This window comes from Macrobrachium rosenbergii, chromosome 45, assembly GCF_040412425.1.
Source record: "Macrobrachium rosenbergii isolate ZJJX-2024 chromosome 45, ASM4041242v1, whole genome shotgun sequence".
Taxonomy (NCBI): Eukaryota; Metazoa; Arthropoda; class Malacostraca; order Decapoda; family Palaemonidae; genus Macrobrachium; species Macrobrachium rosenbergii.
Window position 1 is genome coordinate 21,392,707 of NC_089785.1, and position 25,509 is coordinate 21,418,215.

At 38.3% G+C, this 25,509-nt stretch overlaps 1 protein-coding gene across 1 annotated transcript in view; it reads right to left on the minus strand.

The window, feature by feature from the left end:
- LOC136829962 (integrin-binding sialoprotein-like) overlaps positions 1-23,369 on the minus strand; it is a 23,821-nt gene extending 452 nt beyond the window's left edge. Inside the window, exons 1-2 of the mRNA XM_067089138.1 lie at positions 23,192-23,369; positions 6,595-6,670 (exon numbers count right to left, since the gene is read on the minus strand). Of these exons, the coding sequence (XP_066945239.1) occupies positions 6,595-6,670; positions 23,192-23,369 (254 nt within the window). The remainder of the gene's footprint in view (positions 1-6,594; positions 6,671-23,191) is intronic.
- Between the last annotated feature and the right edge of the window lie 2,140 nt (positions 23,370-25,509).

A 25,509-nucleotide genomic window follows, 5' to 3' on the forward strand; every position in this document is an offset into this window, starting at 1 on the left:
GCACTGAACTACAGGAAAAGAATTTAATCAACAACGATTTGATTCTTCGACTTGCTTGAGTTTATTATATATATAAATTTACATGCATGTATGTATATGTATGTATGTATGCATATATATATATATATATATATATATATATATATATATATATATATATATATATATATATATATATATTTATACATATATGTACACATATATGTGTATGTATATATTGGCTGACCAACCAGGCACTGCCCGAGGAAACTCTGAAGGACTCAGAAAAATTCTCCTGCATCGCCTTGTACTGTCTGTCCCTTTTATCCAGGAATTACTGTCCTGACTGTCCCCTTTGTCCAGACGTTACTTTAGTGACTGTCCCATTTACCAGGTATCAGTGTGGTGACTGTCCCTTTTAACCTGGTAACTGTACAGACTGTCCCTTTTATCCAGATATTACTGCAATGACTATCCCATTTACCAGGTATTACTGTGGTGACTGTCCATTTTAACCTGGTATTACTGTGCTGACTGTCTCATGTATCCAGGTATTACTGTGCTGACTGTCCCATGTTTCCAGGTATTACTGTGCTGATTGTCCCTTTTATCCAGATATTACTGTGGTGGCTAACCCATTTAACCCGCACTAAACATAAAAACACCCCCAACTTAACTGAAACACCCCCACTAAACCTAAATACACCCCTACTAAAACTATTTTCAACAATATATTTCTATGGTATCAAGTAAATGAAATGGGGTATGATAAACCCGTAGAGTTTATTTACCACATTATTTACTAAGTCTACGGGCAGCAAAAGCCCGTTTCAAGGAAAGGGAAGGGGAATGGGAAGAGGGTATAGTTTTGAAACATACCCTGTTATCTAAGTTGGGTCAAATGATGGCCACGCGGCAAATTTTGTCAAGATCGGTCAAGCGGTGTGGATTTCTATAGCGCTCAAACATACAAACATTCACTTTTATATATAAGAGATATGTGTGTGTGTGTGTGTGTGCGTGGGCATGTGAACGACAAGAATAAGAAACACAAACACCCAACATCCTTTCTGAGAAGAAGTTGCTCTAAAAAAAGTAAATCCGTTCAAAGCCGAAGGATTGAAACACACACACACACACACACACACACACACACAGGAAAAGAGTGAAACAGGGTATTAAAAAAAAACATGCCCCAGTTACACTACACTGATGAACTTTCAAAAAAAAAAAAAACTAAAAATTAAAAAACATAAACTATTCAAGTTATTTCTTTTAAATGCGAAATCGTGAGACTCGCAATTTTCCAGGGGTTATATAAAGCCTTTTTTTTCTGCCTATATAATAACCTATTCGACTGCGCTCTGAGGAAGGGGGGAATTGGAGAGGGGGAGGGGGAGGGAATAGGTATGCGAGGTGGGAAAGGGGAATGAAGGGGGTGAGAGGGGTAGGGAAGGGGAAAGGGGGAAAGAAGGGGTGGGAGGGGTAGGGGAGGGAAAGGGGATGGTATATGTTATGGGAAAGGGGTAAGGGGAAGGAAGGGGAGGGGTATGTATAGAAAAACGGGAGGGGAGATGGGTATCTGTGAGTGGAAGGGGAGAGGGGGAAAGGGAGAGAGGGGGAGGGAGGGTATGGGAAGTAGAGGGAAAGGGAGAGAGAGAGAGAAGGGGAGGGGAAAGGAGAGAGAGGAGGGGAGGAGATATAACGGATTAGGTGAGTCGCTACCGCGCATTCGTTAACCGGCTTATCATTCATTATTCGCTCAATGCTATTCCAGGTGGGGCGTTTTCTGCCACTCTGTATAAACGGGAACAGAGTTATACACATTCATGGCAGGATGAAAGCGATTGAGAGAGAGAGAGAGAGAGAGAGAGAGAGAGAGAGAGAGAGAGAGAGAGAGAGAGAGAGAGGATTAAAAAAAAGGGGGGATGAATAAGTGTGATGATGACTCCCCGTCACTGTTTCCCAGGCAGACTTTGTGGTATACTCGCTCACACTTGCATGAATAGGATGGTGTAGGATGGTAGTATGTATACATGCGTGTGGTCATACTGTAGGATGGTAGTATGCATACATGCGTGTGGTCATACTGTACATATCTATTCACGTACATACTTGCATACTCACACTTACTCGCATGAATAGGATGATGTAGGATGATAGTATGCATACATAGGCGCGGACACACTGTACATCCTTATTTACGTATTACTTGTATGCTCGCTCACACTTACTCGCATGAATAGGATGGTTATAGTATGCATATACATACTTGTATGCATAAGTACTTGTATAACGTCATCAATTACTCGCATGAATAGGGTGGTTATAGTATGCATATACATAAGTGCGGTCATACTATGCATACATGTATAACGTCAACAAATACGATGCATTTGCACAGAATCTAAAGTTAAGACAATTAGAAATAAAAACATACATAAATAATCATACATACATACATATATGCTTGTAAATCATTAATGTAAAATAAATAGATAACTAAATGCATAATAAATATATAAATAAATATAAAATAAATAAATAAATATAAATATGAAAATAAATAAATAAATTCTCTTGGGCAAGGATCCTGATATGGGTCCAGTTCAAAATTTAAAGTAAGATGCTTTTTGGGGCCACAAAAAAATATATATATATATATATATATATATATATATATATATATATATATATATATATATATATATATATATATATATATATATATATATATATATATATATATATATTTCCTTTATCACTTCTAAAGGTTCCTATCCATACATGAAAAAAATTTAATTAAATAATAAATAATTTAAATATCAATCATTTTCCATTTTCTTAACTGCAACCTCGCAGATGAACACAAAGGTCTTTCCAAGACCTCACACATGGATTATACACAAAGCACCGCCCCTTTGCCCCCTCCCCCTCCCCATTGACCTAACACCCCTTCCCAACCCCCTCCCTACCCACCTCCTCCCCCTCCCCTACCTGTAACCGTCATTCTGGGATCCGTAGCATCAAGGCGTGCAAATTGATTCTCCTCAGCGCCTCAGGGAGAAAGCTGTTTCTTGCGATTACTACAGACGCGGATATTTCTCTCTCTCTCTCTCTCTCTCTCTCTCCAAAGAAGGCACAGAAGGAGTTATGAGGTTACTATAGATGCAGAAATTTCTCTCTCTCTCTCTCTCTCTCTCAAGATGCCACAGATGGCGTCATGGGGTTACTGCTGAAACAGATCTCTCTCTCTCTCTCTCTCTCTCTCTCTCTCTCTCTCTCTCTCTCTCTCAAGAAGGCAACAGAAGACGTCATGAGATTACTACAGACGCAGATGTTTCTCTCTCTCTCTCTTTCTCTCTCTCTCTCTCTCTCTCTCTCTCTCTCTCTCTCTCTCTCTCTCTCCAAGAAGGCCACAGAGGGCATCATGAAGTTATGACAGACGCTATTTCTCTCTCTCTCTCTCTCTCTCTCTCTCTCTCTCTCTCTCTCTCTCTCTCTCCTAGAGGCCGCAGAGAGTGGCTGTTTTCGTTAAGATTTTTTCTCTTCGTTGTGAGTTAAATAGGAAAGACTAAAACCTTTCTACTTGTTATTCATATTATTACCCACAGCGTTCATGTATACGTATTCATATTGTGCTATACATTTAAAAAAGTAATAATTCATTAAATAAGTATCCAGGCAAAGTAACGACCAGAGGGGAGGTAAAAATTCGTAATAAAACAATGATTAAAAATTTTCTATATATATCTAAAACGGCCACAGATAAATAATAATAATAATAATAATAATAATAATAATAATAATAATAATAATAATAATAATAATAAGTCTTTAAAATAATTTACCTTGCTTATATAAATTTTGGGTATTAAAGGAACCAGTTGTTATTTGTCAATATTATAAAAAAAAAACTTTTTAACAGCGTTCAACTTTGTTACTGACAAAGCACTTTTGACAAAAGTCTGCTTCGATCATATTTTTAAAAATATGTGAACTGTCAGATATATATATATATATATATATATATATATATATATATATATATATATATATATATATATATATATAATATAATATATATATATATATATATATATATATATATATATATATATATATATCTGACAGTTCACAAAATTTAAAAAGTATATACGCACACATTTTTCCATAACGTCTCAGAAACAAGTTTGGCCAAAACACAGAAATTTATCCATCACATCAACCGTACGTAACTAATACTGAATGTATCTTTTACAACAACAACAACAACAACAACAACTCGACGAAACCAAGAATGTTGTTGTTCTACAAATCTCTGGATTACAACAGGGGGTAGTCAGTTGTAGGCGCTGCTATGAGGCAGATGTTGGCAGAGGTGTCAGGAACCTGATTATGAACACTTATGAGGTAGTGAGACTCGCTCAGCTGTTGTTGAAGATGAGGAAAATAAATTCAGATTAATTCAAGCGATTACAGTCTTTAAATGACACAATGGAATTTGAAATTATACATACATAAAAATGTATGCGAGAGAGAGAGAGAGAGAGAGAGAGAGAGAGAGAGAGAGAGAGAGAGAGAGAGAGAGAGAGAGAGAGAGAATATATTAAAACATCTGCATCTCAGTAACACACAAAACAAAGAAAATGCTCCTAATTTTAATAGAGATATATATATTTTTGTTCCTCATTCTCTCTCTCTCTCTCTCTCTCTCTCTCTCTCTCCCCAGATTCCAACTTCTCTTTTTTTTCCCCTTCCGTCAATCTCATAAGAGAAATGGCTACGTTCACCAGAGCAATTGAAGACGACCCATTAATCAGGTCGTTAAGAAGTGGTGAGAAAATTACTCGAGTTCCGACGACTGACGTTTCATGACGTCATTTGTCGGCCAAATTCATCGTCTCAGAGTATTAACTCTTCTTCTTCTTCTTCTTCTTCTTCTTCTTCTTCGAGAGAGAGAGAGAGAGAGAGAGAGAGAGAGAGAGAGAGAAATGGTCTGTACAGTGTATAATGCTGTAAGAAACTGTCACTCACAGCCCTGAAACTTTCATCCACGGACCGGTGGTGGCCTGCGTTGTTGGCACCCCTATAGCCGCGCCAGACGCACGATCATGGCTAACTTTAACCTTAAATAAAATGAAAACTACTGAGGCTAGAGGGCTGCAAACTGGTATGTTGATCATCCACCCTCCAGTCATCAAACATACCAAATTGCAGCCCTCTAGCCTCGCTAGTTTTCATTTTATTTAAGGTTAAAGTTACCCATGATCATGCGTCTGGCACCGCTATAGGTGCCAACAACACAGGCCACCACCGGGCCGTGGCTGAAAGTTTCATGGGCCGCGGCTGAGAGTTACTTACAGCATTATACGCTGTACAGAAAACTCGATACTTGTTAAGACTTATATACTTACCTGTCCCAGAGCCAAGACTTATACACGAATTCTACCTGATTGATTCAACGAGAGAATAAAACTAAAAGCACAGCTTTTATGAAGATGACGCGGCTGGTAGTGGGTTACAATGAAGCCTGAGAATCCATCTTGGTGAGTTTCATAAAGGACTGCTAAACCTTGCTGTTTTTTCCAGATCTGAGGCCCACAAAACTGGAAGCCATTAAGACAGTGGTTCTTAAGCAGGGGTGCTAAGCCGGTTCCTATAAGGGGTGCGAGATGCCTATGAATAATTAAAGCAAAATATATTTTTATAAAACGCATTTTATTTTTTCCCCCAAAAATAAAATAATAATAATAATAATAATAATAATAATAATAATAATAATAATAATAATAATAATAATTATTATTATTATTATTATTATTATTATTATTATTATTATTATTATTATTATTTATTGTTTTTCTATTTCAGCAATTCAGGGGGTGCGAGAACTGACTGCTGATTTGAAAGGGGTGCTTGCATTGAGAAAGGTTAAGAACAACCGCATTGAGAGATGACAACTTCCTCGATAGTAAGGCAGGTAGTGTTTACCAGGTCCTAATCTAGTTTATTATACAAATAGAAAAGAATTTGAGGCTTACTCAAAACCTTTCAGTTTGTTTATTGACAATTTTATCTTTCAAAGTTCAACCTCTGCCACACCTACAAAAACACGCTGATTGAACCGCGAGACTAAACAGGGTTCATCTTCTGAACAATAATAATAAAAAAGAAGATAAAAGATTCAAACGTCAGCGAGAGACAGGTCCCAGTCGAATCGACCCCCAGCCCTCAAGGGCAGCAGATATCACCGACAATCCATTTAGGCTCATTATCAAACCCACCTCGGGAGGAAAACGCTAAGCAAGCCTTGACCACCTGATGAATCATTCCGGGGCCTCTTCCTCTTCCTCTCGCTTATTCTCCTCCTACATCATTCTCATTCCAAGGGAGCTGCAGTAGCCACCGAAGGGATGACTCTGCAACTCTTGCAGCAGTGATCCTGCAGAGGTCTCGCTTGGCTGAAAGAGAGAAAGAGAGAAAAGAAGGGCGTCTGAGGTGCTTGTGGACTCAGCCCACGATCATTAGCGAAAGTTACAGGCCGCGTATTTTGCGCGCCTAATCGCCTGTCACACGAGATGATAATGATTAACAGCGGGTCCTCAGAGCTACACTTTGTTGGCTCGGGCGGGTTCTTCTTCTTCTTCTTCTTCTTCTTCTTCTTCTTCTTCTTCTTCTTCTTCTTCCCCTGAAGACGTACATCACTCTTAATTGAATAGACAAGGGTCCGACAACGTGTTTGTTATGAACGATTGGGCTCCCACACACACACACACACGTGTCCGAAGCTTCGAAGCTTCGAAGCCTTGAATCCTCGAGGGCTTCGGGGCTTCGAATCGTTCGAGATTAGCGAGCTTCAGTTGTCGTCTTGTTAAAATGGCGTGGCAGCGGGATAAGGAAGGGAAACAAGACACGAATTTACACAGTTAAAGAACTGTCATTGTTTATTATTATCATTTTTATCACGAAGAATGAACAAACATTCGCGTTAGACAAGCCTTGAGGCCAAAACCTTGCAGGTCAAGAGTAACCAGCGAGGAAAAAATAATCAGTTAAGGTAAACAAACAAAACAAATATTTACAAACAGGCAAGATGTACCAGAGGAAACAAAATAACAATTAAACAAAATTCACAAACACACAAATATCCACAAACATCAGAAGTCAGAAAAACAAAGACGATGGAACATGACGCTCCAAAATAGCACGGTATCACAAGCTGTGTCAACCTCGAAATAAACAAAGGGCAGTTAAGGTCAAGGAAGTTGAGAGGTCACTCAAAATATTCAAGATCCCTCCGTGTTTTGTAATGAATGCATTCGAGTGCGTCTGTGTACAAGACCTCTCGAAAAGTGAGTTATGGATTTCGATGAAATTTTGAGGGGAGGTGGGCCACGGGACATCGTGGATGAGCTGGTCAAATCCGGATCAAGATCCGGATCCAGAATAATTCTTCTTTAATTTCCTAAAGAATCTTTTGTTATATCATGAACTGGAGAACCGGACTAAGGGACACCAAGGATGAGGAGGTCAAATCCAGATCAAGATCCATATCCAGAATTCATCATGGATGAGGTGGTCAAATCTGGATCAAGATCCAGATCCAAAATTCTTTAATTTTCAAAAATCCTTTTGTTATACCATGAGCTGTTGAACTGGACTAAGAGGCATCATGGATGAGGTGGTCAAATCTGGATCAAGATCCGGATCCAAAACTCCTTAATTTTCTAAAAACCATTTGTTATATCATGAACTGGAGAACTGGACTACAGGACATCATGGACGAGGTGGTCAAATCCGGATCAAGATCCGGATCCAAAATTCTTTAATTTTCAAAAATCTTTTGTTATATCATGAACTGGAGAACTGGGCTACAGGACACCATTGACGAGTTGGTCAAATCCGGATCAAGATCCGGTTCCAAAATTCTTTAATTTTCAAAAAACCATTTGTTATATCATGAACTGGAGAACTGGACTAAGGGACACCATTGTCGAGTTGGTCAAATCCGGATCGAGCAAAGATTTTCCTTCATTAAAGGTAAGTCAATACTAACGAGTTATACAAAACGCTGATAAACGAACCCGTCAATGAAAATACCACAATAAAAAAAATACAAAGCATCTCCTAATTGGCAGAGTCGCCACCTTACTTAATTAGAAGCAACACACCTGCTCATTAGACGTCATTATTATTGATAAGATTAACCAGACCAGCAACCCGAAAGCATTAATGGATGAGACTCAGTTTAATGTTCAGTGATTGTGGGATAAGAATTTGTTCATCATCCTCTCAAATGTAATTTTTTTTCTTATTCTGAAGATCATGTTTTTTAAAACATTCTTATTTTATTTACTTTCATCTCCTCAGAAAAATGTTTGTTAATGTTTAAATGGTCATTTAAACATTAACAAATATTATTCTGGGGAGATACTAGTAATTTAAATAAGAATGTTTTAAAAAGATCTTATGAATCAAAAAATTTTTTTTTGAAATCCAGAACAAATTGAGAATATATGAACAAGATACACACAGATCAAATGCACTCGAATAACAAACATTTTTCAAATATATAAACAATTAAAATAAAAATTTCTAAAATTAAAGAAAGCATGAAATTATAAATCCAGAAACCAATTTTTGAAATCCAAAACAAATTAAGAATATATAAGCAAGACGCGCATAGATAAAATGCACTAAAAAAAAATACAGACGTACTTTTCTCCTGACAATCGCGATATCAATTATAAATCTCCATGACCAAGTGCAGAACCAGAAAAACAACCTTTCTTACAAACGCAACAACAAACATATGGCATATATACTGTATATACAGTTGAAAAAAACCATACATTTTTTACAGTCCCAACAACATTTTAAAAACTACATCAGAGACACACCATGACCAAGTGCAGAGCCAGAAAAACAACCTTTCTTACAAACATAACAACAATCATATACTGTCTATACAGTTGACAAAAAAACATACACACTTTTTTTTACAGTCCCAACAAAAATTATAACTCTACATTAGAGACACTATGACCAAGTTTATACCCAGAAAAACAACCTTTCTTACAAGCGCAACAACAATCACATGACATATATAGCAAGAGACACCCCGTGTTTACACACATTAAGAATAAAAACAACATCTTATATAAAACAGTTTTTAAACTCGGTGCAAATTAAAATTCGCTTTTAACCAAAACTTTCGCAAACAAATGAGAGGACTGACCTTGGCTGTCATCACAGGTCGTCAGGCTAAAAGGATTTAAGACTGCAGTCAAGCTTGTGCAGGCTGCAGGCTAAGAAGTGTTTTGCAGGATGATCTAACAACAAGGTCTCTCTCTCCCTCCACAGTTTTTTTTTTGTTTAATTGTTTTTTTATTCAATTATTCTAAAGTTTTTTTTTTCTTTCAAGGTTAGTCTCGTGGATGATGACGATTAGAGGACTTCTTTAAAGGGTTTTTTAAAAAAAGAATAAATATAAAAAGAATAAAAAAAACTGTAATAAGAAAATGAAAACAACAGTAATGAAAATAAAAATATAAATAACAAAAACTGAAAAATAAAAACATTAAAACAATGAGAATCAAAAAATATAAATATATGTAAAAGTCATGAATATTTTAAAGAATGAAAATACAAATAACGAAAATAAATAAAAACAAAATTTAAAAAATAAAAAACTATTTTTATTAGGTTCATTTTTCAAATTGTCTTTATTTTTTATGCTTATTTCTATTTATGTTTATATTAACAATGAATTTACTTATTCAAAGTGGTTCATGCACCTTATTGTGACTCATTATCGCTTACACCTGACCTCCCCCACCCCGGCACCCGGAGCTCTTTGAAAGTTAAAAAAATTGAATTTAAAGCTCTTTTGCAATCTGCTTATAATGATGCAACACACGATTGAATCTGCTCTCCTTACTGGATAAAATCTTCAATATTCCGAATGTTTGTACATCCTGACACCAAATTTCCCCGAGAAGTTGAGAAGTAGGTTATAAATATGTTGAATAGTTAGCCATTTTCCACTATGTAAACATTAGTTGTTAAGACTAAATCTCATACTTCTCTAAGACCAAACGAAAAGATATATATAAAAATATTTTCTAAAAATTAATTTCATGAGTAATTGATAGACAAAATGTATCCATATCCAACGCCATTTATAGATTTGAAATGAATCGTTCTCTGTAATCAGACTCATCATCTGATTTTCTCATGACTGAATTGAACTGAATATAGAATTTAGGCCAAAGGCCAGGCACTGGGACCAATGAGGTCATTCAGCGCTGAAACGGAAATTGAGAGTAAAAGGTTTGAAAGGCGTAACAGGAGGAAAACCTCAAAGCAGTTGCACTATGAATCAGTTATTAGGAGAGGGTGGAGAGTGAGATGGAATTCAGAGAATAGGAAAGGAGGTACAGTAAAAGGAATGAAAGGGGTTGCAGCTAGGGGACCTAAGGAAGGCACGCAGCAAAGAACATTAAGTAGTGCCTACAGTGCACCACATGAGGTGCACTGACGGCAATAGCTAATATGATCATGATGAGATTCTTCTACAGCGGCTTCCTTGGATTAATGCTTCAGTATTCAAGTATTATATTAAAATCACTAATGCATTTATTTCTTCCCTCATAACGTAACAGAAAGGAATTAACTTCCTGCGAAATAAATCTGGTTGAAAATATCTTTAAGTCATTCTTTCAAGGCAATGTATATTAACACCTTCATCACTGGATTACATTCCCATCGACAAAAGTGAAACGAGAATTCCATTTTCAAAAGTAAGGACGAATTCAGAGACTCAGGCTTCAAAGTTAAATATGAAATTAACAAGGAGAGATTTCAAAGCTCTTTCATAAAACTTCTGACCGAGAGAAATGAGTAGTTAATTACACTGGGATATATATATATATATATATATATATATATATATATATATATATATATATATATATATATATATAAATTGAACCTTAGGACTTTAGAGTCTCGTTGCTCAGAGAATATCAGCTCATTTAAAAGACTCAACAACACATACGAAAAATCACATATTCATCATTCGGGAAAATCAGAGAAGGTCGAAGTCAGTTTTTCATTTACCATTTTCATTTTCATCTACTTTCCCAAACAAGATCGTGAAAACTAGCAAGGCAAAATGAAGAAGTAACTCATTACAATGTAATAATATTAGACCAACGCTCTGTCGGCAGTCTGTGAAGAATCTACAATGAGAAAATATTTACCTCCGAACATGAATGGTATGGTGGCCATGATGAAATCATTTCCACTTCAAAAACCGCCTTCGGAAACATAAAAAAAAAGATCGGTATCCAAAATCAATCATCTCGCAAATGATGAATTAGACCCTGCTAGACCACCCGTGACCCGCTTAATGTTGAAAATTTGGGGGAGGGGAGGGGAGGGGAGGAGGTGGAAGGCGAGTGGGAGAGGAGGTGGAAAGGGAGTGGGATGGGAGGGAGGGGAGGGTGGAAGGGTAGGGGATGGGTGACGGGGAGGGGAGGTAGATGGGAGGGTGAGGGAGAAGGGGAAGGGGAGGGGAGGGGAGGAACAGGGGAAATGGGAGGGGGTATGGGAGGGGAGGGAAGGGAGGGGGTAGAGGAGGGGAGGGAAGGGAGGGGTAGAGGAGGGGGATGGGATGGGTGAATAGGAGGGAGGGGATGGGTGAAGGGGAGGGGTAGGGGAGGGGAAAGGAAGGAAAGGGGAGAAAGGGAGGGGAGGGGGAGGAAGAGGGAAAGGGAGACGGAAGGGGAAGGGGAAGTCTAAGGGCAACACCACCCCGTTTAACTTCCAGCGTGCAAACAAACAAACAAACAAACATTTCAGAGTGTTACCATTATACAGAGAAACGATCTCAATCACAGCCTCCCAATGCAGATGTCATTAAGCCCACTCTTAAATGTAATTAGGACGAGGCCATTAAACAAAAAAACTAATTAACAAAACAGTTCTACAACAACAAAAAAAAAAAGGGGGAGGAGGGGGAGCACTCTAACATTTAATTACAAAACCACCGGTAAATTTTTTCTCTAAAAAAAACTTCAAGCCACTTCAGGATCTAATTATGGAAAAAAGCCACTCTTACCATCAGTTATCAAAAAGGCTACAGCCTCTCTTCACGATGAAATGAGCTAAAAGCCCATTTATTTAGCCTCTCTCTCTTATCAAATTACCAGAACAAAAAGGCAAATAACAAAAGACAAACAAAAAAAAAAAAACTACTAAAAGGAAAACAAAAAACTTCTACAAAAAAAAAAAAAGATTTAAGAAGAGAAACATCAGCGGTAGTATAGTGGCATCCTGACCCTTCATTCCTCCCTAAAGAGAGAGAGAGAGAGAGAGAGAGAGAGAGAGAGAGAGAGAGAGAGAGAGAGAGGTCAATTGCGGCAGCACATAAAACAAAAGAGAGATTATCCCAGCTTGCTACAGATTAATGCAGAAGGGGGGAAAGTGGAATCTCCTTGGGTAGGGGAGGGAGGGGGAGGGGTGGGAGGGAGGAGGGAAGAAGGAGAGAGGGAGGAAAGGGGAAAGTCAAGATGAAAAGAGAGAGAGAAAGTGAAAAGAGAGAGAGAAAGTGGGAGGAAAGATTTTTTCCTGTAGCATTTTCCAAGCTCATAATTTATATTAATTCGAGTAGAATACAGAATTTAGGTCAAAGCCCAGGCGCTGGGACCTATGAGGTCATTCAGCGCTGAAAGGGAAACTGAGGGTACAAATTGTATCGTTATGAGAGGGTCGAGGAAAGTTAGAAGGAAGAAAAAGAATATGAACGGAGGTGCAGTAAAACGAATGAAAGGGACGCCTTTCGTTGGGTCTCAGGCCACATTTTGACCCCTTGAAGTGAGCCAATCTCAATCTACCCATCGTGTACCTTTAGTGCCCAGGAGACACCTCTCTCTCTCTCTCTCTCTCTCTCTCTCTCTCCTTCTCTCCCACACTCTCCCCGTCTCTCTCTCTCTCTCTCTCTCTCCTTCACACACACACACCCTCCTCTCTCTCACTCTCTACCTCATTCTCTCCCTCTCCCTCCCTCACTCTCTCTCTCTACCTCATTCTCTCCCTCTCCCTCACTCTCTCTCTCTCTCTCTCTCTCTCTCTCTCAATCTCCTGCAAATACACACTCACATTCTCTCTCTCTTTTTATCTCTCGCTCTTTTTATCTCTCTCTCTCTCTCTCTCTCTCTCTCTCTCTCTCTCTCTCTCTCTCTCTCTCTCCCCAAGGCCGTCTCCTTGTGACGGCCTGATTGCCAAATGCAGCCACGTGATAGAACTACCTGTCTACTCGTCCTCCTCCTTTGCAACATCATTATCAACATCATCATCAACGTCTTTCTGTGTCGCAGCTCCTGGCGATGTTGGTTTTGGATGTTGTCGACAAAGAGGTGCATGAGCGCGCTTGCGTGCGCGCGTGTATACACCTGATAAAGCGTAAGTCAGACATGGTAACTGTTGTTATCTTACTGATCGGCAACAGTCACCTGGATTAATAGTGTTTGTATTTTTGTTTGTTTGTTTGTTTGTGTCATTGTTTGTGTGTCTTCAATTCGTTTGTGTTTTGTGGTTTAAGAAATTGATGGCGTTTTTGGCCTTGTATGAAATATAGAGTTTAGGCCAAAAGCCAACCACTGGGACCTTTGAGGCCTTGTTACACCCGCCAAACCAGATCTTCCGCATCTACTCTGTGGGCATCAGTCTTTCTGCTTCTTATTCTTTACTGCTAAGCTTCATACCTTTCACTTTTATTCCAAGGACGTCAGTCATCCTGTTTCCCATTCTTTACTGTTAAGCTTCAGAATTCGCCTCCACCTTCCTTGTTCCTGGACTCTAATATTAACCCGGTTTCTTTCGGTCCTGAAGTTCACATTACCATCCTTTAAAAATTAATAAAAAAAATGTTCATATCTTCTATAAATAAGGAAGGAACATCCTACAGGACTCCGATCCTACACGAGACAACCATCCTTAGAGAATGATGATCCCCAGAGTTACCACCTGAGGCGAATCCTTTGATCCTATTCTGATAGGATTCTCTATACTTGAAAGGAATATCATAACCTGAGCTTTACTTTGGCGGGGAGGGACTCGATTACCCACAAGAATACTTTGGAGTTTTTGGGGATTTTTTTTACTAGAGTTCCGTGGGATTTTTGGGGATTTTTTTTACAAAACTGTTGGGAATTTTAGAGGATTTTTTTACAAGAATCCCGTGGGATTTTTTTGGATTTTTTTACAAGAACTCTTGGGAATTTGTTGGGGATTTTTTTACAAGAATTGCGTGGGGTTTTGGGGGAAATTTTTTACGAGAATTCCGTATAATTTGGGAATTTTTTTTACAAAAAATCTTTGGAATTTATTTGGGATTTTTTTTACAAGAATTCTTGGGATTTGTTAAGGATTTTTTTACAAGAATTCTTGGGATTTGTTAAGGATTTTTTTACAAGAATTCCGTGGGATTTTGGGGGAAATTTTTACAAGAATTCCATTGGAATTTGGGGATTTTTTTACAAGAACCCTTGGGAATTTATTAAGGATTTTTTGCAAGAACTCTTGGGAGATTAATTGTGATTTTTTTACAAGAACTCTTGCGAATTTACTTAGGATTTTTTGCAAGAACTCTTGGGAATTTAATTGGGATTTTTTGCAATAACTCTTTGAAATTTGTTGGGAATTTTTTCTAAACATAAGTATTCACGAAAATACATTGGCACCTAACAGTGGTGACTCGATGGCAGTCACTGACTTCATTTTAAAAATAAAAATAAAAATAAATAAATAAATAAATAAATAAATAAAGGTAATTTTTAATGGCGAAAGAGCTCTTTTATGTGGTACCTGTCTCCGTTAAGGCCTGTTTGATTTTAAATTAAGCAAAATTGGTTTGAAAAAATCTTCTGCTTTGTTTTGATTTTACAGGAATAAATTCTGAATTGAATATAGAATTGAGGCCAAACGCCAAGCATTGGGACCTATGAGGTCATTCAGCGCTGAAATAGAAACTGACAGTAAAAGGTGTGAAAGGTGTAACAGGAGGAAAACCTCAAAGCAGTTGCACTATGAATCAATTATCAGGAGAGGGAATATGAAAGGAGGTACAGCAAAAGGAACGAAAGGGGTTGCTGCAGCTAGGGGCCTAAGGAAGGCCCCTAGAACCAGGCTGACGATTCGGTCACAGGAAGAGAAACACCAAATGTGTCGCTGAGTAATCAACTGTATAAAAGAAAGAAAGAAAAATATATATATATATCCTGAGCTCGTCAGCGGAAAATGCCAATTAAGTCCGCCAATTAAAGTGAAGGTGAAAAGTGAATTGGAGTTTTCAACTGGGTACAAAATCCCAATTAGAGATAGTGAAAAGGCTTTGGAGTTTAGATAATGATTTATTCTCGTGTCGGAAAATAATTCTAACAGGTAAAAGTGGCCCCCAAAATCCAGCCCTGTTGAAGTTTCCTGTTCTCTATTCGATTTTTAAGCTAAACTGTCCCCGTAGGGGGGTGGGGCTAGTGCCGACGGTGGACCACATGCGGGGCACTGCAGGCATTACTTAAGGCTCTTTGCAGCAACCCCCTTCGTTCCTTTTACTGTACCTCCTTTCATATTCTCTTTCTTCCATGTTACCTTCCACCTTCTCCTAACAATTGATTCATAGAGTAACTGTTTTGAGGTTTTCCTCCTGTTAAGCCTTTCAAACCTTTTACTGTCAGTTTCTATTTCAGCGCTGAATGACCTCATAGATCCCCAGTCCTTGGCCCTTGGCCTAAATTCTATATCCAAATCAATTCAATTCAAACGATTCGTGATGCTTTACGCAGACTGAAAGTCACTTGGGATGTTGGGAGAACTGCAGTCGATAAACTTGAAACATATTTCCTTTTTTTAACCCCAAAAATAAACATTGGTGTTCTAAGTGCTCTGGATAAATAGCATTCGAACATACAAGTAATTCTGTGCAGGCGAAATTTAGTTATTATGAAGCACAATTTGTATAACGAACAAGTAAAAAAGGCGCCGGAGTTTTTTCTGTACATTCGCTACAGCGTATAATCAAGGCCACCGAAAACAGATCTATCTTCTGTTGGTCACGGTATAATGCTGTATGAGCCGCGGCCATTGAAACGTTATCCACGGTCCGGTGGTGGCCTATCCTATATTTGCCAGACACACATTATGGCAAACGTTAACCTTAAATAAAATAAAAACTACTGAGGCTAGAGGGCTGCAATGTGGTATGTTTGTTGACTAGAGGGTGGATGATCAACATACCAATTTGCAGCCCTCTAGCCTTAGCAGTTTTTAAGATCTGAGAGCGGACAGTAAATTTGCGAAAGAAAAAGTGCGGAACGGACAGACAAAGCCGGCACAATAGTTTTCTTTTACAGAAAACTAAAAAACTGGGTTACATCCAATGGGCCATTTGACAGTCGTAAAGGGGTGGGCGGCTTCCAAAAATCTACAAGGACTGTGATGATGATGATGATGATGATGATAAACCGAAAGAACACAAATCAACTATTATCTCGCGTAAACTGGCGTCACAATAACGGAGGTCACAGAAGAAAAACAGCCTCAATTTAATGAAGTGTTAAACGTACATAATAACATACACATAAACACAAGTAGTTCATAACTATTATGTACACGTACACACAAACGTAAGGATACCTTCACCACCGACTGCCACAAACAAGCAAACAAACAAACGCACTCACTAACACATAAGCACTCCTCCCCATAAGGAAATATTCATAACAAGGAAGATACGAGACGCGATATAAATCACAAGGTATTTTGTATGGAATAAAAATTTTTCATTCTCTCTCTCTCTCTCTCTCTCCCTCTCCCATTCCCCCACCCCTCCAACAGAAGGCCCATACTACCTTCTCCCTCCCCCCTTAATACCCCTCCCATGGAGGACTCATACCCCCCTCCCCCACCCCTAATACCCCTCCCATAGAGGGGCCCATACCCCCTTCAACCTCTCCTTCCCTTAATACCCCTCCCACAGAAAGCCTTTCTGGACCTCCTAGGCTTGAATCACCCTCCCCCACTCTCCAACCCCCTCCCCTCCAAATACCCTTCCCATGAGGGGCCCATAATCCCCCTCCCCTTAATACCCCTCCCATAGAGGAGCCCATACTCCGCTCTCCCTCCCCAAAAATACCCCTCCTTTAGAGGGTCAATATCCCCCTTTAATACCCCATCGCCCCACCCCTCACCCCCACCCCCAAAACAAATATTCCAAGGACCCTCCACCACCATCAACCCAGGGTGCCTCGGGTCGTCGTCGAGTCGTGAGGATTCCTCCCCTCCCCCGGGGGAGATAGCCAACGAGGAGGAGGCGGAGGAGGAGGAGGAGGAGTATAGGAGGAGATAGGACTTTTATGGGATGATAAATCAGGAGTTTAAGGAGGATAAAAGCTTGTAAAGATGGCGTCGCAGGATAAGGGATCTTCGGGGCGCCTTTTCCTTTCCTTCCCCCTCGTCGATGATAAAGTGCTTTCGGGTAATGGATAAAGTTGGATTATTAGAGGAAGGGAGAACAACGCCCACGAAGGAAGGAAGGAAGGAAGAAAGGAAGGATGCATGAGAGAGAGAGAGAGAGAGAGAGAATCAGTTCACGGGATAATGGGGTAACATGCGCCGTTTGTATTTGGGAACCCTTATACACTTATGCATGAATTTTAATTTTTGCTCGCACGCTCATTAAGAGAGAGAGAGAGAGAGAGAGAGAGAGAGAGAGAGAGAGAGAGAGAGACAGACAGAGACAGAGAGGATGTCCAAACCTTTGGTAAATAGCAGGAGATTTTAAGTATATATGTTCATTTTCTTATCATCTTTTATTCAAATTATTCAATATATATATATATATATATATATATATATATATATATATATATATATATATATATATATATATATATATATATATAAAGAAAGAGAGAGAGAGAGAGAGAGAGAGAGAGAGAGAGAGAGAGAGAGAGCATCCTTTACTTATGTATTTAGTTACAATCTATGGAAAAATTTACTAAATTCCCTTTCCTCCCAATTTATCAAAATTCTTATGCTTCCATCACTCCCACATCTCTTATCTCACCCGCCACCCTTACCCCTGAGAGAGAGAGAGAGAGAGAGAGAGAGAGAGAGAGAGAGAGAGAGAGAGAGAGAGAGAGAGAGAGAGAGAAATCTTTTCAGCCCAGTGTTTTCTCAAAAATGGTTCTCCGACCGTGTGTTCGCTTAGCCAATGGAGTAAATATTTGCCGGTAGGATTATCAAAGGACGATTTCTGGCTAAAAGAACCTAGACTTTATGACTGCGGAGAGAGAGAGAGAGAGAGAGAGAGAGAGAGAGAGAGAGAGAGAGAGAGAGAGAGAGCAGATAATAACTGGACTTTCACGTCGTTCTGTTGGGACGTTTATTGTTGGGAGAGAGAGAGTGAGAGAGAGAGAGCATAAAGGAAATATGAGAGAGAGAGAGAGAGAGAGAGAGAGAGAGAGAGAGACTGTATTTCTCTGCTGGATATTTGACAGAGACAAAGTACGAGAACTATTGATTACATTATTTATTGACATTATTAATGCGCATGTATTTTCATGGAACGGAGTAAGAGAGAGAGAGAGAGAGAGAGAGAGAGAGAGAGAGAGAGAGAGAGAGAGAGAGAGAGAGGCCATGAATGTGGCCACAGAATAAAATATACAATGTAATAAAATCGGCTCCCAAAATAGAACGTGGTAAAATCTCTCTTTCTCAGTATCAATGTTCACCTTGCAAAAAAAAAAAATTTGTTGTTTACCAAAATGAGAATTATTGAGTTGTACTTTTACAACATTCTTTGGTGGTCAGTCACCTCCTTGCATAATCTTTAAATTGTCCTGTCCCTGCTTCTGAGCTGTTGAGCCTAATACTTTATAAAATTCTCTTAAATATTAACCCCGTTTTGGTAGGTCTGCTAATTCCTCAATTGAGTTGGATTCCAGGTACATATTTTTTTTCCTTTGTAATCCCCATCTGTCATTTATAGGAGCTTTCTTTGTAAACTTATTTTTATATTTCTTCAGTCTGCTAAGTAAAGGACCATAAGTCGAAAGGCCTTGCAGCACTCCATTGTTTCTCTTTCCTTCGTGGATTTTGTCTTTATTTATATATTTATCACGTTCCATATTTTTGTGATTCAGTTATATATACAAACATACATTATATATATATATATATATATATATATATATATATATATATATATATATATATATATATATATATATATATATATGTTTGTTAAGTGAATCAAGCGTTTGAGTCAACTGATTACAAAATTTGAAGCAAAAGGGAAAAACTCATGTGGATCACATGACCACAGACTTTTATCTGCTGATTATCACACTTGTCTGTGCATATGTTTATCTTGTCTGTAGATACAGCTGATCATCCGTTAATTCTCTTATTCCTAGTTTTTCTTTGCTTACAAACATTCTATTCTGAGGGAGATATCTACATGTTGATAAATATCAAGCCTTGTTCCATATAAGGATGTGAACATCTTCAATAATACTGTATTTAATCTTGTGCCATACATGGGTGTACACATTTGGAATATTAATAATAATAGTCTGGTTTTCTGTACAGCGTATAATGCTGTATGAAACTCTCAGCCACGGCCCATGAAACTCTCAGGCGCCCGTGGTGGCCTGAGTAGTTGCGCTGCCAGGCGCACGATCATGGCTCACCTTAAATCTTGAATAAGATAAAAACTACTGAGGAGGCTAGAGGGCTGCAATTTGGTATGTTGGATGACTGGAGGGTGGATGATCAACATACCAATTTGCAGCCCTCTAGCCTCAGCAGTTTTTAAGATGTAAGGGCGGACGGACAGACAAATAGCCATCTCAGTGGTTTCCTTTTACAGAAAACTGTAAGTAAACAAAAGGGCACTCTTGCTAGCTCGCAAGGAAAAGAGAAATGAATATTCAGAGCCTCACCTCTGAAGGAGTGGAGTATTTGACCAATAAACCCGTATAAGATGATGATGATGATGATGATGATATTCCCAGCCATTAATAACTCGTTCTACCTCTCTGTCACACGCTCCTTTTGTGAGGGAAAACCATAAAACACTCTTCAGAAGTTGAAGCCAAATCGCTGTACAAAGGGATTCGCATTTTATAAGTCATGAAAGGCTCCCCTCTCTGAATTATGCTCACGTAAAATACTGCCAGTGCTCTCTCTCTCTCTCTCTCTCTCTCTCTCTCTCTTTGTGTATTCGTTTGATGGCAAAGATTCGACAATAATTGGGTTTAAAGTTTCTCTTACCTCGCTTCGTTCAGACGCCTAAAAGGACACCCTCAAATAATGGCTAAGTTAATGTACTATACTGTTGTAGTACTATAAACTCTCTCTCTCTCTCTCTCTCTCTCTCTCTCTCTCTCTCTTAGCAGATGGTTACTTAAGATTCGACAACAATGCGAAATGATACTGCTAAACTTTATCTACTTCTTTTGTGGTATGGCATATATTTCTCTCTCTCTCTCTCTCTCTCTCTCTCTCTCTCTCTCTCTCTCTCTCTCTCCACTCGATAGATCGTAAAAGGATCGACAACAATTGGCTTTAGGACTGCTCTAACTGGCTTCATAGCGACCATAAAACACAGCTTCGGATGTCCAATTTTCATTATGGGTCTTGTTTGCCTTGTAAGATTGACTGCTGGGCTACATATTCTCCGGCTTATATCTCGGCCTTTTTGTGTGCTGTTAAGTTGACTTTTGGGGGGGGGGAAGGGGGAAGGGGAGGGGGTGGAGTATCTGCTGCCTAGGGTGAGGGGAAAGGAAGGGGAAGGGGAAGGGGGCTGGTATGTATCTGCCAGGGGTAAAATCTCGAACAATGGGGTTTAAAGACGTATGAAAATCGAGTATGTTTGTGTTTATATCCCTTTGTGAGAAGCCTTGTTGGGCCATTGTAAAGGCTGTTGCTGTTCATACCCTTGATAGGTACTACTACTACTACTACTACTACTACTACTACTAATAATAATAATAATAATAATAATATTTATCCCTTGGTGAGACGCCATGTTGGATCATTGTTACAGCTATTGCTGTTCATACCTCTAATACTACTATTACTTCTTATAATAATAATAATAATAATAATAATAATAATAATAATAATAATAATAATAATAATAATAATAATAATAATAGTACCGCAATTTGTTTTCATTTATTTCTGTGTGTAACTACAATATTGTGGCTAAAATCTCGACCAATCAACGACCAGCTTCTCTCATCAGTGGCTCCCATATAAGTATGCAGAATCATGTTACTTAGGTGAGGGCTTTGAGACGGTACGTAACGTCCCTAGGTTCGGGACTTGCCGTCTCGACCCTCTTTTATATTGATGTACCTGTTGACGGTACTGGTACACTAGTAAACAAAAACAACAAATGTAAACAATGATATCACTCAGTAATAACCAATCATTTCTGTAATATCCAAATATAATTCATAAGTTGTAGTAATATTCGTTTTTCTCGGACTGACGGTAAATATCCGCAGTCGATATCAATGAAGAAGCTTTTACCGCCAGCACCTAAAATCAGACTATATCCCTGCTTAGATGAAGGTAACGGATGTGAATATCAAGATCTTAACCTTTGACCCTTCAAGGTTAAATTGATGTTGGCAGTTATACAGCAATGTGGTCATGTGAGAACAATATCAAATGTACATAATTTATATATATATATATATATATATATATATATATATATATAATATATATATATATATATATATATATATATATATATATATAAAAGAAATACTAAATTTCTCAAAAAATTTTTAACTTAATGACGAAAGTCACCCAAACTTCGCCTATATTTATCAAAAGTTAATAATAATAATAATAATAATAATAATAATAATAATAATAATAATAATAATAATAATAAACAGTTTTCACGTTTAATTAATGAGGAGCAAAATAGTTTCCATGGCGACAAGCCATCCAAATATTCAATAAGCTGAAATAATAATAATAATAATAATAATAATAATAATAATAATAATAATAATAATAATAATAATAATAATAAGCAGTTTCCACGTTTACAGATTCTCAAATCTTTATGAACATGGCCTGAAAGAGATTCCCAAACGCGACTTAATCAAAAATTTAATCAAAATTCGAGCCTCATTCTCGAGATGGCTTGTGAAATATGACCTCCTCCCAACTTCATTAACAGAAATAGCAGTAGCAGTCATAAAATAGTAGCAGCAGTAGTAGCAGTAGTAGAAGTAGTAATAATGGTCATTTATCATCTGCAGTCAGCAATCACCTGACTTTTATTTTGATTGGGCAAATGTCAGACGGTCTTGACACTACAATTACTGCATTCCTCTCTTCCTGTTCACAGAGAATTGTAACAATCTGCACAGCTGATAATGAAGATACTAAGACTCTTATTATTATTATTATTAATATTATTATTATTATTATTATTATTATTATTATTATTATTATTATTATTATTATTATTATTTAAAAAGTCCTGTCAAATAGGACGGCTGCGCCATTTGAGTTAATTTTATACTGAGTATTTTTCAGTTTTCCTTATAATTACTTTCTATGTTAATATTGTACCATTATTGTTCAGTCTTTAAAAGACTAAAAGATTAAACTATTAGCTTCAATATAAGACGAGTCATGACTGGAATGAGTTGGAATGGTCGTCACTGCCAAATCTTATTCCAGTATTTGAATCGATTGTATCTTTTGTATATATTTCCCTAAACTGAAGCTAAACCTTTTTTTATTATCTTTTTATTAAATATCTTCCTGGTAAACGAGAGAAAAAGTAAACAAAAACCGGTGAAAATCAGAAACTAAACCTATCGTATATTATTCATTTTGTTAGATTTCTCTATGCCATACACTCATAAGCAAAGGCCACGAGATGAAGAGTCTTCTTTCCCCCCTCCCCCTCCTCCTCCTCTTCTTACTCTTCCTCTTCCTCCTCCTCTTCTTCCTCCTTCTTCTCCTCATCTTCCTCCTTCTCCTCCTCCTCTTCCTCTTCTTCTTCCTTTCCTTCTTCCTCCTCTTCTTCCTTTTCTTCTTCCTCTTTCTCTTCTTCCTCCTCCTCCTCCTCCTCCTCCTCCTCCACTTCCTCTTCCTTCTCTACCTCCTCCACCTCCTCCTCCTCTTCTTCTTCCTCTTCCTCTTCCTCCTCTATCTCCTCCGCCTCCTACTCCTCCTCTTCCTCTCTTCCTTTCTTCCTCCTCCTCTTCTTCCTCCTCCTCCTCCTCTTCCTCCTCTCTGACCGCCCGCGAAAACCAAATTAAGCCCACGATAAACACCATCACCGAACAGAGAAACAGCTCCCTAAATATGGCGAATCAGTTAGGCTTTTTTTGAAGCCGTAGAGCTCCATTTCTCACAAGGCTCCCGCTGACGTCTATAATTTCCAACAGCTCTCCAGCTCTCTCTCTCTCTCTCTCTCTCTCTCTCTCTCTCTCTCTCCCCAACATGGCGCGCAGGAGGTGTAATGGCCATGCGCGCGAAACCGCGTCAGATGGCCTATCTAGATAGCCGTGTATATCGGTGGAATCCCCAACTTCCCCTACAGCCCAAATCTTCTTCTTCTTCTTCTTCTTCTTCTTCCTCTTCCTCTTCTTCTTCTTCTTCTTCTCCTCCTCCTCTCTCGAGGTCACGAAACGACCAAACGCCGATAGGAATCGTAATTAACAGGTGTATATGTCGGTAATCCAAACAGTTCTTCTCTAGTGGCGGCCGAGTCCATCTGCGTCCCCATAATTAAAAAAAAATATATACGAAAAAAATCGTGAGACAAACATCTCAACACGACATGAAAACACTTCTGTATTTCGGCGGTGGGTATGGGTAGGGGTAGGGGGTAGGGGTATGGGTGTTTGTCAATATTATCAGTGGCGCCATCTACCTGGTTGCTGAGACTTCCAGGATGCGTCCAAATAAAGGCGAATCTCATTTTGCAAAGTTATTTGTTCTTAACATCTCGTTTCTCCGTCTCTTCTTTCAATTCACCTGCGACGACTTTCTGATGATAATAATAATAATAATAATAATAATAATAATAATAATAATAATAATAATAATAATATCTAGAGGAGTTTGTTACAATATTGGGAAATTGGTTCTTGAGTTCGAATCTTGTCCAAGCCTTTATAAAAGTTATATAAAACTTACCCTGATATATATATATATATATATATATATATATATATATATATATATTCCATTTTCATCTTACACCTTTTCCCATTCTGATTGAGTGGCACCTTAAGGTAAAGCATTCATTTTTCTGACAAGTCTTCAGAATGAGGTTGCTAGCCCCACACCCTCTTTACTTTAAGCCCAACAGGTGCTGGTACCTATTCACAGCTGAGTGGACTGGCTGGCGAGAGCAATCCACGGTAGTTAAATTCCATTACCAATTTTTCTTAAATGTATAAAAAAAAATTAAACAAGTGAAAAATGTTCCGAAGTTTCTTCGGCGCAATCGAGTTCTCTGTACAGCGTATAATCAAGGCCACCGAAAATAGATCTACCTTTCGGTGGTCTCGGTATAATGCTGTAAGAGCCGCGGCCCATGAAACTTTAACCACTGCCCGGTGGTGGACTATCCTATATCGTTGCCAGAAGCACGATTATGGCTAACTTTAACCTTAAATAAAATAAAAACTACTGAAGCTAGAGGGCTGCAATTTGGTATGCTTGATGACTGGAGGGTGGATGACCAACATACCAATTTGCAGCCCTCTAGCCTCAGTAGTTTTTAAGATCTGAGGAGGAAAGGAAAAAGTGCGGACGGACAGACAAATCCGGCACAGTAGTTTTCCTTTGCAGAAAGCTAAAAATGGATCATTCCTCCGTTCCCGCAACCTCACACCACACAGCCACTGCTGGCAAGCCCACATTCATACATGAAATCCTCCGTAGCAATTTAATTCTGAAATATACTGAGATTCTCGACACCCAAACGTCACACATATTCTCGTGCTTCCCTGGAAGTTAATCACTTTTCCATGCTGCTTTCCAGCACTGCGTGAATCAAGCATTTTTTTTTATCTACATTTCCCTGCTTCAAAAGCAAATCTTTTATTATATATACGCATGGTATGGATGAATGATTCAATTATCAAACTTTTCCTCTGCATGAATCAAGCATTTTTTTTTTTACCTTTCCCTGCTTCAAAAATAACTTATTATATATACGTACCGTATGGATGGATGATTCCATAATCAACTTTTAATTTTATATACGGAACGTATATATGTTTGACCCCATTTTCTCACATACATAACGTATGTGTGTTTTTATTTACGTATTTAAAATTTAGATACGACAGCATGGATTGATATTGCCTATTATGGATTATTGATGTTTCTCCCACCAATAACTCGTAAGCCCTTTAATCTGACATCATACATTTTCAAAATAGTTATATATGATGACTAACT